The sequence below is a fragment of the Schistocerca nitens genome, chromosome 3, assembly GCF_023898315.1.
Source record: "Schistocerca nitens isolate TAMUIC-IGC-003100 chromosome 3, iqSchNite1.1, whole genome shotgun sequence".
Taxonomy (NCBI): Eukaryota; Metazoa; Arthropoda; class Insecta; order Orthoptera; family Acrididae; genus Schistocerca; species Schistocerca nitens.
Window position 1 is genome coordinate 853,698,914 of NC_064616.1, and position 18,107 is coordinate 853,717,020.

The following is an 18,107-nucleotide window of genomic DNA, read 5'->3' on the forward strand; positions in this document are numbered from 1 at the left end:
TTAAGTAATTTAAAAAGAGTGATGTAAACTGAAAGGACTTGATAAATGCTGAAGATGTGTGTATTGCACTTCTGCAGATACAGTGACAAATGATTATGATTGAAACTCCAGAATACTTCTGTACATATTCTCAAAAATACAGGTAATTAAATAAAAGATTATAAAATAGGATTAAATAATCAAACAAAAATATTAATGTTTTGACTTTCAAACAAAACCATGTTTGGGAAATAAAGAGGAAAGAATAACAATTAAGCCAATCTCTGTGGTAAAGAAGATAAACATTTTTTTTCCTTACACAGAATGAAATACTTAAAATATCTTTGTACAACAGACACTTTCTTTTTTAAGAATAATCATTTGGTTTTTCTCACATTTCAAATTATTACTTACATATTATCCATAACTATTCTTATTTCCTACATGCAGCCACAATTATTATAAAACAAACATAGTAGATACAGTGCAGACTAGGCATTTTATGAGTAACTGATGGAAACTCTGCACATCAATGTTGTATTTATATGGCACAGGTAAAAAAAATCTCATTTCCCAAAACACAATTATTATGGGCAAAATCAAAATATGGCTGATATTAGAAGAAAACATTTATGTTGGAATGCATCTACATTGAAGACTTAAGTTCACATGTTTTTCTTAATACTTGAGATTATAAATGTTGGTCAATTTTGACAGCCAATATGGAAAAAGGCACACAGCTAACGCTTGTTGTAAATGTTTACTGTGGTAAATTTCCAATGTAACTTCTTGTTTTATAAATCAACTCACTTTTTTAACAGATATAGATTTCAGATAAAATTCCTCTCACATTTCTGAAACAAACATTGTCAATGTGCTTATAGCCTATGTTGATTCCGATTCTAAATAGCTATATATATTTTGTTATTGATCAGCAGTAACCATGACTGCAATTTAACAGCCAATCAGGTATCACACACATGACAAGTCTCAAATTTTTATTCATGACCTCATGAAATTAAGCACTGCCTGAACATTTGTATGCTGGCGGGCCCCAAAAAATTAAAAAAAAACATCTCTAATTTTTAATTTCAGACACTCTGAGTGCCAAACTATAAAAACGTTAAACAAATACTGTCTTCAAAACTGTATCTATCATCTATACATATAATACTAGAAAAATTATATCATATTTTGATAAAAGATTTTAAGGCACTAAAATTTGTGAATCAATATTTTTTCTTTCACTTTCACATTAATGCATATCTGAAAGAGAAAATTGGACTATAAAATTTAGAGTAAAACATCTATAAAACAGTTTTTGTACTATTAGATTTATCTTAGAAAATTTTTAATTCCAGTCAATATATTATTGTTATATTTTTGGAAGGTTGGCCAGCATTTTTAAAATGTGATCTCATATAATTTATCCATGCCACAGTATAAATGTTGTATGTTTACTTACAAGAATTTCTTTATGGAATAATCACATTTACCTATTCACAATACATATTCACATCTGAGCAACAAAAATATGACTAACATATGTGTACAATTACTGTATAATAAACATATTACATCTGGAATACGAGATTAATACATGGAACAAATATAAGCACTACAGAAGAGGGCCTGGAAAAGGGGGCATCTTGAATCTTGTAAGGCACAACTGCTACCTACCCAAAAACTCTACCAAACTAGATACAGTTTTGTTATATCTCAACACGTCTTTTCTAAAGGCACAAATTATTTATTAATACACTGTCATAATAATGTGTATATCATAATTATGTACCTAAATATAAGGCAAATACCACTTCAAATGAAATAACTGCTAATAATACTACATAATGGAAAATGAATTTGTCTTTACAAAGTATTTCTGATCCCTAGATATACATAAATGAGCAATAATGCTCATTTTTACTATGACTAAACCATTCATTTATCAGTGGATTCAATTTCTTATTCACATTCTGTTGCCTTTTCCTGATGTCTTTTATTTAATACAGACTTATACACATTACACTTAAGATGTACACACCTATAAGTGGTGCTGTAGGAAAGCTTGTAAGCCATTTTCTTGTAACTCATGTCTCTGTTTTGGCATCAAAGCCACATTCATATCATAAATATTAATTGTACACTTTAGTTTGTGCTACACAAATGTTTGATTACAACACAGTCTCATTTCAAAAAAATAAATGTCTTAGAGCTATGATATGACTTCTGCTTATGAACTTAACACATCACAATAACTCATTCACTCATATCTCTCTCAACATGAAATATATACACTTGCAATGAATGCAGTAGATTTTCATAAATAATTAACAATCACTTTGATTTAATGCTTTCTGATATCCAGTCACACAAGTACTGTTACAATGGTAATGTCTTGGTGTTATCAAATATATAAATAAACATTACAAACTTAAAAATGTTTAGCACTGTATTTCATTATATACAAAAATCATTATGTTTCTCATGTTCAAACACAGAACAGTAATACTGGAGTCTTTTTGAAGCCACAGACAAAAAGGTAGTGGCTGTGACAGTACACATTACACAAAGTAAGTTGTCTTAAAACTCACTTGTAGTAATCACGCTTATTGTGAATATCTCCCCTTTTGACTGGGATTTTATTCCTCACTGTAAATACTTACAGTATTTGAGTATATCAATCATATTTGCATTTATGATATATTGTATTTTTATAAATCACTAATTACACTTTCTCTTCCTTTAATAACATCACTGCCATGAATTGGGTATCCTGTTCTACCAGGATGGGCATACACTACAAAAATCATTAGAACTGTGTCACTATATCATTCCATGTGTCTGTATTTGTGGGCAGACATCTGCGACAATCCAAGAACAGCATACTGGCAACTCAGACAGTGATAGTGTGTTTGCTTTCCTGAATGTGCACATGATTCTATGCTGCACGGCTGCGAAGGGGTAAATTTCTCAAAGCCAGCTGCCATAATAGAGTCAAGTTTCTGGTGCTGACGTCTATGGGCCACTACTTTATTTGTGTCAGTACATACAAATTCACATTTCAGGCAATGAAAGTGTGATGCCTTATTCTGCATTGCACCTGCAAATGAAGAAGATGCTCAGTGTCAATTTAACTTTCGAGGAAGTACAAAAGATTATGTCACTAAACACAAACAGTTACTTTCCACATATTAAATGTTGTTATTATTGCATGAGACAGAATATTACTCAAATTATAACATCAGCAGCAATGAGCCATCTAAAATTTATATATTAAGATGAAAAATGGAGAAAGTGCCCAGCATTAGATTTAGAAGAGAGAAAGAGCAATACAACAACCCCATCAGAAGAATAAGAATCTTGTAGGTGAAGCAACATCCTTAAACCCTTGAGGTATGGAACACATCAATTGATTCTTTACTTATACTACTCCAAAATGTACATTGTTTGAAGTAAGTTCTCAAAGAAGGCAACAGTTCCTCAATCTCTTCATCCCTTATAACATGAATAGAAATGAGCATGTGGTCACCACAAATGAAACAACATGTGACCAGATATTTTTTGATAAGCAGTGGTAGATATATGAAATTGAGATTACAGGTAAGGTCCTTCTGATTAAACCTCTATAAAACTGATATGAGGGACATATCACTGAAGAACATCAAGTTTACACAGAAATACAAATATACAAGACCTGTCACACAAAACAATACAAGAAATTTTTACCACTGCTGGAACATGTAAACTGGAATATGGAGGGCTGCACTGATGTAAATGAGAACTCTGCTATAATTATAAATTTTCTTCTGACACACCCACACTTTAAACAAGAAAGGGGAAGCAACAAGCCATCAACACATAATATAGTTTGCTCAGGATATACAACAATCATCAAATTCTATAATGATACTTAATAATATAGTGTTCAAAAATGAATAGTTAAAATAATATGACAAAGATTACAGGCACAATACAATTGCAGGAAAGGAAAGGATGGGAAAAGAGTGACCTCACTGTACAATGTATACATCTATGTTTATACTCTTCAAGCCACTGATAAGTGGATAGCAGAGGGTACATCCCATTGTACCAGTTATTAGGGTTTTAGTCTGTTGCATTCACATGTGGAACATCAGAAGATTGATTACTGAAAGGCCTCTGTGCACACTATAATTAGTCTTATCTTGTCTTTGTGATCCCTACAGATAAATGTTTATATGTGATAAAGACTGCCTTTTAAATGCCATATATAAAAAAATAAATTTAGGGGGTTCCAGTGTATTCTTCGATTTTTCACTTACAGCTGATTGTAGAAACTTTCTAAGTAGGTTTTTGTGGGATAGTTTATGTCTATCTTCAAGCATCTGCCAGTTCAATATCCCATTAAGCCCATTTGATAGACGTCACACATACTTGCAATATTCCAGGATAGGTTGCACTAGTGTTTTTTATGCAGTCTCCTTTGTAGATTCATTGCATTTCCTAGCATTCTACCAATGAACCACATGCTGCCCTCTGCTTAACCTATGACTGAGACATGATCACACCATTTCGTATCCCTACTAACTGTTATACTCGGGTAGTTGTATGAGTTGAACAATTCCACCTGTGACGCACTGAAATTATATTTATAGTACAGAACTTTTTTTCCATTTTGTTAAGTGCACAGTTTTAAATTTCTGTGATTATGTAGATTTTCCTAGAGTAACAAACATTGTTACTCTTCACAAGTATGCAGCCAGATTCCATCGTCTTGATGACACAACATTTTAATAGTCCAACTGGTTGCCATTTTCAGGTGAGACTGCAGGTGCACAATGAAGTTGTAACTGAGGTAACATCAGATATTGTGGCTCCTTTATACCCCAGCAACAGGCTGCTGTGCATGCATGAGAAGTGGAAGTTATGCCCTTTGCAAAGTGAAGAAATCAAGCACAGCTGTTGGCAGAAACTAACACAAGCAATGAATAGCAAATTCAGATGCAGTCGGTTGAAAATCAAACTGGTGTTGTTTTATATCTAATAAAATAGGATTCCACTCTATTAATAATGTCATCATTGGCCAAAACTAGACACCTTTGTGGATCTATCAAAAATTATTTGGGGTTAACAAATCCTGGAGTATATAAAATTTCCTGTCATCAGAGAAAAGCTTATGTTTTACAGACTATTCATATGGTTCCTGACAAAATATTTCTCTGGCTTCTTATTACTGGGATTGTGTACTTCAGGAATCCATCGAAATACTTTTAGATATACAACAACAACAATCTGATTTTTGACTGACTGCATCTTAATTTGCGATCTTTTGCTTTTGTTTGTTTCTACTGCTAGCAACACTGCACTTCTTTGCTTCGCAGAGGGTAGCACTTCCGCTTCTTTTGCGCGCACAGTGGCCTGTTTCCAGGGTATAAAGCAGCTTCCATAATCTGATGTTATCTCAGTTGCAGCATGGTTGTGCACCTGCAATTTCACCTGAAGATGGAGACTAGTTGGACCATCAAAATATCATGTCGCCAAGGAAATGAAATCCAGCTGCATATTCATGAAGAGCAACAATGCAATGAGCTCTTTATTTTCAAAATGTAATGACTGCTATCTATAGGATCTCTCAAATTGATTCCATATTTCTGTATTTCCAGAATGCTTTTGACACTGTTCCTCACAAGAGACTGCTAAACAAATTGCATTATATGGCGTATCATTTCAGTTGTGCATCTGGATTCATTATTTCCCATCAGGAAAGTCACAATACATAGTAACAGATGGAAAGTCATTGAGTAAAACACAAGTGATATCTGGCATTCCCCAAGGAAGTATTATAAGCCCTCTGTTCCTAATTTATATAAACGATTTAGGAGACTGTCTGAGCAGCCCTTTAAGATTGTTTGTATATGATGCTATCATTTACCATCTAATAACATAATCAGATGACTAAAACCAATTGCAGAACAACTTAGATACAAAATCCGTATGGTGCAAAAAGTGGCTTGACTCTAGTTAAGGAAAAATGTGAGACCATTCACATGAGTATTAAAAGAAACCCATTAAATTTCAGTTACACAACAAATCTCATAAATCTGAAGGCTGTCAATTCTACTAAATATCTAGGAATTACAATTATTGGAATGATCACACACATAATGTAGTGAGGAAGACAAACCAAATACTGTGTTTTATTGGCAGAATACTTAGACGATGCAACAGGTACAGCTGTGTGGCATGGGGTCCTTACCTGATAGGACTGACAGAGAACATTGAAAAAGTCCAAAGAAGGGCATCTTTTTTGGTGCTATTGTGAAAAGGGGCGTAGGGGGGTCACATACATGATAAGTGAGTTGATGTGGCAATCATTAAAACAATGGAATTTGTCATTGCAGTGAGATCTTTTCACAACATTTCCATCACCAACTTTTGCCTATGAATGCAAAAATATTTTATTGCCATCAACGTACACAGAGAAATATGATCATTATAATAAAATAAGAGAAATCAGAACTTGTACAGTAAGATTTAAGAGTTTCATTTTTCCCATACATTGTTAGAGAATAGAAAAGTAGAGAAATAGTCTGTAGCACCCTCTGCCAGGCACTTGTGTGTGAACTACAGATTAGTCATGTAGATGTAGATGTGCATAACTATTTAGTAGTAAACAGATGTTTGTGATTTAATTTACAGTTACTGTAAAATAATAACGAATACAGTGTGTCACACTAGTTTTCTCTTTTAACTGGAGTTTATAATGTTTTATTTATCATAAATTAACACTATTGTCGAATTTGTTAGTGACCACAACCTCAAAAATTTTCAGAGGAACAGTAAATTTTATACCAAGTTTTTGTGCTGTCATAACAGATACTGCATTTGGGGTGTTAATCATTACAGTTCTGAAAGGCTACTGGTAATACCTGTAGCATATGAGACCCCTAAATTGAAAAAGAGTCAATAAGGTTAGCTTAAAGTTATTTGTTTGCTGTTACACAAAATATTGCACTGGCCACAATGCAGCCCTACTATATGTGCTGTTTTTGGGCTCTGGACGAGCTAGTTGTTGTTCATAAGCAGCTGGAATTTGAACTGAAGACACGGACCTGGGAGAACACATGATGTTACCCTGATCCCCCTAACTAGCAAGTTTGAGTTGCTGTCTTAAACTAAAATTGAAATTGTGACAGTGAGAGACTAACTTCACCTATTGGGAAATATGCTATGTCGTGTCGAAGGGAGACAAATGCAAAAGGGCAGGGGTCTATTAATCATCTGCAATTCTAATGTACAGTGAATAATGGTACCCATAATGGAAATAGCAGCAACATATGCACTCAGTTTGTATGCCTAGTGGTCTCATTCAACATGTTGAGCAGGCTATTCCAGCAATCATCAAGGGAACAGAGTGGAGCCCACTGCAGATTGTAGCATACATTGGAACACATGATGCCGTCATCTGGACTCCAAAGTCAACTTCTGTTATTCCAGCGACTGGCAGAGAAGGTTGAGAAAACAGGCTTGAATCTACAGTACTGACCACAAAAGAGATCGTTGCTCCCTTGTTCTGAGTCAAGTGGAAGGGCACAAGTTTTGTTTTATTGGCACAATGTATGCTGTGTAATTACATTATGTACAGAATATAGACTGCAGTGTCTGTTCATTTGCCAATGATTTACTTCATTTATATCTATTTACTATCCTTCTTTCTGATCTGGGCTTTGGACTGGAACTGACAAAGTTAAAAATAGCTTTTCATATTGTCTTTTTTATTTTTGCATTTCTTGCTTTTTTTTTTAAATAGTTTGTTCAGAAGCGTCAATTAATTTGAACTGTCAGGTTTGGTTCCCAATGATTAGTAAAGCTTCTCTGTATGATAGGTCTTGAAATAGGGAGCAACACATATCGGTACTTTGCAAGTTTTGTATTGGTATCCAGTTTTGTGGTGCACTTTCTGTTTCATGGAAAACAAAAACAGCATATTTTTATTTAAATGTTCATTCACAATACCATCTCTCAAATGCCTCCCTGTAAACTCTAGACAATTCCTTTACCAGCTTTTCTCCATTCTGTTGCATATTCTTCTACAACATCCCTCAAAAGAGATAGGCCAAACACTACAAGTGCCATTTCTGCACAGTAACTGACCAGTGAGGAGCATGAGCATTTGAAATGCACAAATCCAGAACATGAAAAAATATTTCTTATATCATTTCATAGTCTTACGTGCTGATTTTGGTGAGTTCAGCACCTTGTCACAACAGTCAACTGTACCCATATTCAAGTTGTAATCTACAATACATTGGAGTTAATTGATTTTTTCACCAGTATTTCAGTAAGTCCTATCTGTTTCAACCATTTGTGTAGTGTTTCATGAGGTCATCACTCACACTTCTCTTTTATCACACAACTTGATAGGAAATAATTTTTTCAGCTAACTTTAACTTTGTTTCTCCTTGTTCCAGTTTCCTTAGCTGTTTTTGGCATGCTGCAACTATTCTTACGAACAGTGCCACATGCAGCTATTCCATGGTTGGCAAGCCCAAGGAATAGGCCTGGTCTGGCATACCAATTGTCCACATACAGATTATGTCCCTGTTCTACATACGGTCGCAACAGCACACATTATGCACCACTTTTTCCTAAACAGTCGAACACAAGTTCTGATGTAGTGCCTGTATATACAATGAAAATAAAATGTCATTATTCTGAATCTACTTCACTTGGATCAAATGACTTGCTTAAAAGATCATTGAGCCTTGTTAAAAGATCATTGAGCTTTGAACTACATGGGACTATCACTACTACAAAGCTTCTGATGTGGACTAATGTACTGTGCAACATCGTATGGTCTCTGTCGACAATATTCCTAATTTTATACAAACTGTCACCTGTAGTACTCACAGCATTGTCACCAATGTGTAACATTCTCAATAGTAAAATAAAACAGTCTCAGCCCATTATTTCACTGAAAACTGGAGTGTGTAAAAGTATATCTCTGGACCAATTTTTAACTTGAGCCATTAGAAGACAAATAGCAATAAAAGTTCCTAGTAGCTTTCCACTTTGATGGTTGAGAATCCACAGATTTTGAAGTATTTGCCCTGGTGTACACATAAAATTGATTCATTTCATCTGCTACAAACTGAAACATGTTTTCTTAAAGAAATATTGTAAAAAAATGACAGAATGCTTTAACTAGTTAACATTTGTGCTCTGAAGCTAACTCATCAAACATATGTTTAATGGCTGGAAATTGGTTTGGTTCTAAGGAAAATTTTCAGCATGGTATGCTCTTTTCTGAAGTGTTTCACTATCGCTTTCTGAATCTTCGTATTCTGAATATCTTCCAACTGCATCTTTCGTAGGAATGTCAAACTAGTGTGCTGTACCAGCTGATGCGCAGGGCTGAGAACTACTACTTTGTGTTTCCCTTGAACACTCATCACTGCTACCGACACAAGAATATTGAAACTCGCTGTCACTTCTAATGAGTATCTCCAGGATTGTTCTATCTGTGTAACCACAGTAAGGAGACATTTCTGTCATAGAAGAGAAGAATGCGAAAGTAATACTGATGAAAACACACAAAGCAAAGTCAAAATCAGCAATAATGTAAACAGCAGCAGACACAGACACACACTTGAACTATGCAGACAGAATTCTGGAAAGCTCTGGAAGAACAATGTGGAAATTCAGCTCTGTGTGACAACATATCTAGAGAGACCACACTTGAACTCATCTGTAGCAGTGAGATGGCTGGCAGAATTGGGCACATAAACATATCAACAGCACTTCAAGAAAACCCAGAGGTCTTGCTCAAACTTGTTCACAGCAACTTGGGAGTGGCAGAGTATGATGAGTTAACATGTTGAAAGCAGTCAAAGGATTAAAAAATATATATTTCTTGCCAATGAGTATAATTGTGTCACTTTACTGAGGGTCCACCTGCAGTGAGGATGACAAATTCAGCTGCTGTATAGGCTATTGACACTCCTTCCACAACACAACTCAACAATGACTCTCTACTACATGAGCAACAATTTCACTGACCCAAAAATCTTCACACTCTGACCTCAATAATTGAACTTTGTACCTACATGTGACCTGTGTGAGTTCACCATGAACAACTTTGAGTAAGGGATTGTTGATCCCTTACATATTGTAATACAGAAATTATACTGCAAGCACATTACTCATTCACACATAGTTTACTGACATATGCAACTGTGTTCTGGAGTAACATAAACATGTTAGAACAATCAAAAAAGCTCCAGGAGAAATCTATGTGATTCATAATAAAGATTGGTCAAACAGAATCAGCTTGGAAAATTTTCAACTTAAAATCGTGACACTTTAGCATAAGGATAGCCTTGTTTCACTGAAGTCCCTTGTTGTTGTTTTTGTTGTTGTGGTCTTCAGTCCAGAGACTGGTTTGATGCAACTCTGCAGGCTACTCTATCCTGTTGCAAGCTTCTTCATCTCCAAGTAACTACTGCAACCTACATCCTTCTGAATCTGCTTAGTGTATTCATCTATTTTTACCCTCCACGCTTCCTCCAACACTAAATTGGTGATCCCTTGATGCCTCAAATGTGTCCTGTCAACTGATCCCTTCTTCCGGTCAAGTTGTGCCACAAATTCCTCTTCTCCCCATTTCTATTCAGTACCTCCTCAGTATTTACGTAAACTACCCATCTAATCTTCAGTGTTCTTCTGTAGCATCACATTTCAAAAGCTTCTATTCTTTTCTTGTCCAAATTATTTATCATCCATGTTTCTCTTCCATTCATGGCTACACTCCATACAAATCCTTTCCGAAAAGACTTCCTGACACTTAAATCTATTCTCGATGTTACCAAATTTCTCTTCTTCCAAAACACTTTCCTTGCCATAGCCAATCTACATTCTATATCCTCTCTACTTTGACTATCATCAGTTATTTTTCTGCCCAAATAGAAACTCATCTACTACTGCAAGTGTCTCATTTCCTAATGTGATTCCCTCAGCATCACCTGGTTTAATTCAACTACATTCCATTATCCTCATTTTGCTTTTGTTGATGTTCAACTAATCTCCTCCTTTCAAGACACTGTCCATTTCATTCCACTGCTCTTCCAGGTCCTTTGCTGTCCGACAGAATTACAATGTCATCAGTTAACCTCAAAGTTTTTATTTCTTCTCCATGGATTTTAATTCCTATTCCACATTTTACTTTTATTTCCTGTGCCTTGTACAGGAATTTAAAAAAAGGTATGGCACTTTCAGGAAATATTCGTTATACAAAGAAGAAGAAAATATGTTGTATGGACATGGGTCCGGAAACACTTTATTTCCATGTTAAGAGCTCAGTTTATACAATTCTTCAACTCATTAATCATGGGAAACACACATGAAAAAAGCATCAGCCCTGTATGAAACACTTTCCTAAATTAAAGGTTCAAAACGCCCTCTGTTAGCAAAAATACATGCATCAACTGACTCTCACATTGAATCCCTTACGCACTGATCTATCACTGAAGAATTATGTATTGTTTCACAGCCTTCCACAATATGAACATGAATACACAGTGCATCATGTACCTGGGTTCCACATACAAGAGCTTTCAAATGCCCCACATATAAAAGTCTAGTGCATTTTGGGCCGGAGAGCATGGAAGCCAAAGAACTGATACACCTCCACCTATCCAACTTAGCAGGCTATGAACATTAACACTGAAATGAGGAGCAGCTCCACTGTGCATGAAGTACACGTTTTGTTGCACTTGTAAAGACACATGTTCTAGCAGAATATGCAGAGTATTCTAAGAAGACATGGCAAGTTTCTCCGTTGAGCTTGGGTGGAAGAACATGAGGTCCAAACAAACAATCACCAACAATGTCAGCCCAAATGATTACAGAAAATCTTTTTTGATGGAATGACTGCACAACTTTGTGAGGATTCTCAACAGCTTATACTGTTAAAATTTACGATCTGATCATGATGAAACGAAGCCTCATTCATGAACAGCACATTTGCACTAAAGGTAGGATTGACAGTGTTGAATGAACCATTTGCAGAAGTGTACTCATGCAGGGAAATAGTAGGCTTAAATATCTCATGCTCCCTAAGACAACAATCAGTTACTTCAAACATCCTCTTGTTGGGGCACCATGATCTGGAAATCTTTCCTGATACAAACATTGAGTGTCATGGTCATTGCCATCTGCTAATCTGTAAGAAAATGGGCATCTGTCAACTCTGCATTTGAGTACACTTCCATTGCACTGTACTGTAAACCAAACCACGATGAACAATAGAAGATTGATGCTAGATGCTTGCACAGTCCATGATGAACACTAAACTGTTGACGCTACGTGTTCGATGCTAGTAGAGCAGTGAGGTTAGTCACTTGTCAACACAAGCAGTGAAGTGAGTCACATGTCAATATTACCTTCATTTCATTTGAACAACAAACACTGGTGGTGAACACGAGGATTACAACTTACTGCAAACTCCACCTAAACATAAAGAAGAGGGCATTTTGAACATTTTGTGTAGGAAAATGTTTGATGTAGTGCCGGCACATTCCATTTCTCTGTGTTTCCCATCATTAATGTGATTATGAAAAGAACTACAAAATGGGCTCTAACATGGAAATAAAATTTTTCTGGACCCAGGTCTATATTACACATTTTCTACCTCCATGTGTGAGGAATGTTTCCTGAAACATGGCAATATCTTTTTGTTACACCCTGTATAAAACACACCCTTTAAACAATGCTTTGGCCTAAAAAATCAAACAAATAGGACAGTTTTGTGTATTGAGAAAAGAATTAAAGAATTTACTGATAGAAAATAGTTACTACAGAACTGATAAATGTATAAATAATCAGTATTGAGTGAAAGGCAGTCTCTGTAACACCTATTCATTTAAAAAATTCTATGCAGAACATTCCTAACAAAATTAAATGATTCCTAACTTCATGTTTCATGGTACACTTTGTAAAATCTTGACTAATTTTATTCAGTTTCATTATGTTCAGTATCCCATTGCTGGTGGCACAATGATTCTACCAAGCACCAGAAAATAATCACAACTCCTGTACTGGGCCTCAGACCAGATGGAGTATCTCCACAAATCACGTGTGACGTATGATGGTAATGTGTAGTGACTAGTATAGTGGCAGGCAATCACATTCTATTCATAGGCATCATTGTATGTAAGGTTATAATGTACACATTGTTAACCTTTCTCAGACACTACTGTCTTTACTGCCTGACTATTATCCCAACTTGGAACACATTCATTTCTGCAACAAATAACAACAGTCTTTACCTATCTTCTACGCCTCTATCTAGGAAACACTTCTATTTCCTCATCACACAATTGATTAACATCCTGGTATAAATGTTCTAGCACTACTTACGAACATTCTAAAAAAACACATACACATCCTGTCTTCATAACAGTGCCAACTGAAATTTAAAGCAACTAGAAAATCCTCAGTATGCCTTTATAACAGGTGCAGTTAGGGAACTAATATTCTTAGGTTGCCCTACAATGGCAGGTTATCAAGATTTAAGTAAGTTTGAACAGGTTGTTATAGTTGGCACATGAGCATTGGGACACAGCATCTCTGAGGTAGTGATGAAGTGGGGATTTTCCCGTACGACAATTTCACAACTGTATCGAGAATATCAGGAATCCAATAAAGCATCAAATCTCCTACATCGCTGTGGCCAGAAAAAGATCCTGCAAGAATGGGACCAATGATGACTGAAGAGAATTGTTCAACTTGGCAGAAGTGCAACTCTTCCACAAATTGCTGCAGATTTCAATGCTGAGCTATCAACAAGTGTCAGCATGTGAACCATTGAAAGGAACATCATCGATATGGGCTTTTGGAGCTGAAGGCCCACTCGTGTACCCTTGATGACTGCATGACGCAAAGCTTTATGCCTCGTCTGGGCCCATCGACATCGATATTGGACTGTTGATGATAGTACCCAGTCGGACAAGTCTCATTTCAAATTGTATCAAGCAGATGGACATGTATGGGTATGAAAACAACCTCATGAATCCATGGACCCTGCATGTCAGCAGGCGACTGTTCAAGCTGGTGGAGGCTCTGTAATGGTGTGGGGTGTGTGCAGTTGGAGTGATATGGGACCCCTGATAGTCTAGATATGACTCTGACTGGTGACACATATGTAAGCATCCTGTCTGATCACCTGCATCCATTCATGTCCATTGGGCAATTCCAGCAGGACAATGCGATGCCCCACACATCCAGAATTGCTACAGAGTGGCTCTAGGAACACTCTTCTGAGTTTAACACTTCCGCTGACCACCACTCCCCAGACATGAACATTACTGAGCATATCTGCGATTCCTTGCAACATACTTTTCAGAAGTGATCTCCACCCCCTCGTACTCTTACAGATTTATGGACAGCCCTTCAGGATTCATGGTGTCAATTCCCTTCAGCACTACTTCAGACATCAGTCAAGCCCATGCCACATTGTGTTGCAGCACTTCTGCATGCTCACAGGGACTCTACACAATATTAGGCAGGTGTACCAGTTTCTTTGGCTCTTCAGTGTATATCTCAGTTGCCATTGATACTATTTCTTTGAATTCAAACCACAGCTGGTCTACACTTACAAAGACAGGTGGGAAGGAGTGGAAACTGTCTCTTAGAAAAGCATCAAGCGAATTTTTATCTGCTTTTTAAATAGATGTCTTTGCATTTATTGTTGGTGGGTTTGGACGTTGCAGTATTCAGTCTTCCTACTACTGGCTTGTGGTCACTAAACTCTGTCATGATGCTTCCTATTTGCTCAGGATTATTTGTTGCTAAGAGGTCAAGTATGTTCTCACAACCAATTACACTTTGAGTGGGCTCCTGAAGTAACTGTTAAAAATAATGTTTTGAGAAAGCATTCAGTCCAGTTTCAGACAATGTTTTATACCCACTGCCAGATTTAAAAATCTATTACTGCCAACATATGGAGGGTAGATTGAAGTCACTACCAACTTCAGTGTACATATCACACAGACATAAAAATGCATCATAGTACTCTTATGCATTACGTACCAAGTGTTGATGTATATACACACTCTTGCCTCCCACAAGCCACATTCGCCCGGAACTGCTGAAAATCTCCCCCCATTAGTGTGTCCAGGCGCTCATGCCTCGCTGTGTGTTGCACAAAGCGTGTTTTGTCACAAAAACTGTAGCCACAGTCTGATCTCATGCAGTGGAAATGGGTCTGGTGTTCTCGGTAGCCACAGTGGGGGTATTTACAGTCTTCGTTAAACCTGTAAATGAATGAAATAATTATAAGCGTTGCTCAGAGTGGATATTTCTCTTTGTGTTCTTACCATTTTAACACATATTTATATAAAGTATGCTAAACAGTGTTGTTTTTCTTTATCATACACTAATTAATAAATCACAAAATACATATTCCAGAGGTGATTTAAGTACATTTGGAAATATGGGTAGTGGGGATGCACTTTCTTGAAGAATGTTTTCCCCTTGGTGACAGATAAATTAAAATAATGCTGTTAAGTTCACCATAGAAATGTTGTTCCACTGTTTCTACAATTTCAGAGGCTGATACTTTGGCCACACAGGAAACAAACAGCTGTGAAATTAAATGATCTCCACTGTTCAAACAAATATATGGGGCATTTTGTACTTCCACAAACAAATATTGCCCTTAATTAACTAAAAGTATATCAAAATACAGAATGGGGCACACATGAATTTGAAATTGAAGACTGAATGATATTTTTTTCTCTACAGATGGTGACAAAGATTACATAGATGTATCTAAAATATGAGATTACTCACTAGACTGCTGAATTCAAGGAAGGTGAGTGCAAATATAATTTTTGCTAATTTTACAAGTTTTAGAGATTAATATGTTGACATACCTGAATCTGACATAGCCATCTGGGACAGGTTCATCCTTAAGTATACGCATAGTGTTCTGAACACGTGCCTTCTTCGCCTCTGGACTCATGTCGAGAGGTGTGTGCCCTCCAGGACCAATGTGTGGTGACATAGAACGCTTGATGCCAGCGGCAGCTGCCAGTGCCATAGCCTGCTCAGATTCTGCAACCATTGGATGGTGTTCTAGCAACCCGTTGGGATGATGATGTGGGTGTAGCCCAGGAGGAGGCGGGACAGGAGCAGCAAACATTAAACCTGTTAAACACAATCACTTTCTGTGAATTATGTAGTGACTCATTCCATAACCAAGTACCTGTGGTTCACATGGTTTCTCGTAATCTTATGAATTGAAATTATACAGCCGAAAGGGCTGAGAAAAATTCTTGTAGCATTCTAACTGAAACATCAACAAATTGGGCATTAATTTGTTTCCACAATTTACAGCTGTTACATTTTAAATTGTATACATAATAAGCCACAATCAATTCACTGTCAAGCTCAATTTTTAACAATGAACTAACACTAAAAGTAACAAAAATAATATGTATGGAAATATTTCCATATTTTCTCGAAGATATCTTGTAAGAGACCTGTTTTAAACTGTGTCACATTTCATTCATCTAGTCCTACAAACTTCAATAAAAAAGGACAGTAGATTTTCATCATCTCTCTTTTCAGACTTTTCTATTAGTTCAGCCTTAACATCCTTCACATCTTGAAATGTTACAGAGATAAAATCTCATGTTTGTAACACTGAAGAAATGCAGGCATTGAAGTAAATCAGTCTGCTTACACTCATTCTGGAGAAAAACTTACAAAATTATGAAAAAATGGACCCTACAGCAAGAGATGATTCTAAATGTAGTCAGATTGTATGCATTGCACAGAGCTCTTACAACATTACTGACAGCATGGCAAAATAAACACTGAAGGTGATAAACAGTATGAATGAATACATGATTTCATTTTTAGGCCTTATTTTAAAATTTATCTTCATCCAGATAATATTGCATTACATTTAAATGTTCTTTTTCTGACCTGTATTCACTTCCATAAAAACAACAGGTGACTCACTCATGACTAGTGTATTACTCATAGCTGCTCGTCCAGTACACAAAGGGATTTCTCTAAGCTAAAAGCTCTCACGTATATGCCAAACATATATTGCAATGCAAATATGAGTAGCTGCTTTCAGAGGATAATGATGCCTAACCTACTAAAGTGGACACTACAATTTTCCCCCATAATGCAGGTCAAGAAATCTGCATCCAACATTGTTACAAAATGGACAGAGCTGCTGGTTCAATCCTTCTAGCTGATTCCAAATCAAGTGGCTACAGCCAGTCCTGGCAACAATCCTACAAACTGAAAGCTGTGCTTATCAGGATACCCTCAGGACCCTAGTAGATGCATCACTACTGCTGATATGAACCACTACTTGCAGCAGGCTGGCGGAACCTCTACCACATCTCAGATGAGGTCCCAGCAATCACTGCACGTGCACACTCGATTTCCTTCTTAATCTAGCTGATGTTTACATGAGGGACTCAATGTTCCAAAATGTTGCTATCATGAACATGCAATCCCTCCTTTGAACTCAGAACTAATTAATAGTGTTAAGTAATGGGAGACAATAATTCCAGGTTAGGCAGGCTGAACTAATGCACTCAACTAAAATCTGGTGGGCAGTATGAACACTCATAAAAGATACAATCAAATAAAGAAATTAAAAAGTGCTGCTGAGGACAGACAAAATGGAAACACAGTTCACATAATCATGTAACATTATTACAAATTAAATGCTCTGTACAAAATAATTTCTACAGCTGCTGATTACTCCTCACTGCTCAAGAGCTCAACACTACAGTAGATATAAGGGCCTTTTATTCAGTTGTTTTCAATTACATTAATAGCAATCAGGAGAGATTATATGGGATGACATCTAATGTATGCATGATAAAAGCAGATGGAAGGCACAGAAACTAACGTTAATGTTGTTAAGAAACTTATAACTGAGGAGTGTTTAAATTGAAATGCATAATTCTGACTGGCAAAAAAAAATGGTGTAAGTTACGGTTGATCTTGCCCTTCCCTCTTCAGTTTTGCCAATTCAGCAATTAATTCAATAAACAGCATGAAAGTATCCAGTACTCTGCACAATGATACACAATTATGTTGGTTAAACCAAAATAATA

General features: G+C 36.3%; 1 protein-coding gene across 1 annotated transcript in view; it reads right to left on the reverse strand.

Moving 5' to 3' along the window:
* Positions 1-316: 316 nt before the first annotated feature.
* LOC126248883 (zinc finger protein castor homolog 1) overlaps positions 317-18,107 on the reverse strand; it is a 111,368-nt gene continuing 93,577 nt past the window's right edge. The window contains exons 20-22 of the mRNA XM_049950342.1: positions 15,894-16,167; positions 15,049-15,272; positions 317-3,082 (exon numbers count right to left, since the gene is read on the reverse strand). Of these exons, the coding sequence (XP_049806299.1) occupies positions 2,811-3,082; positions 15,049-15,272; positions 15,894-16,167 (770 nt within the window). The 3' untranslated portion in view covers positions 317-2,810. The remainder of the gene's footprint in view (positions 3,083-15,048; positions 15,273-15,893; positions 16,168-18,107) is intronic.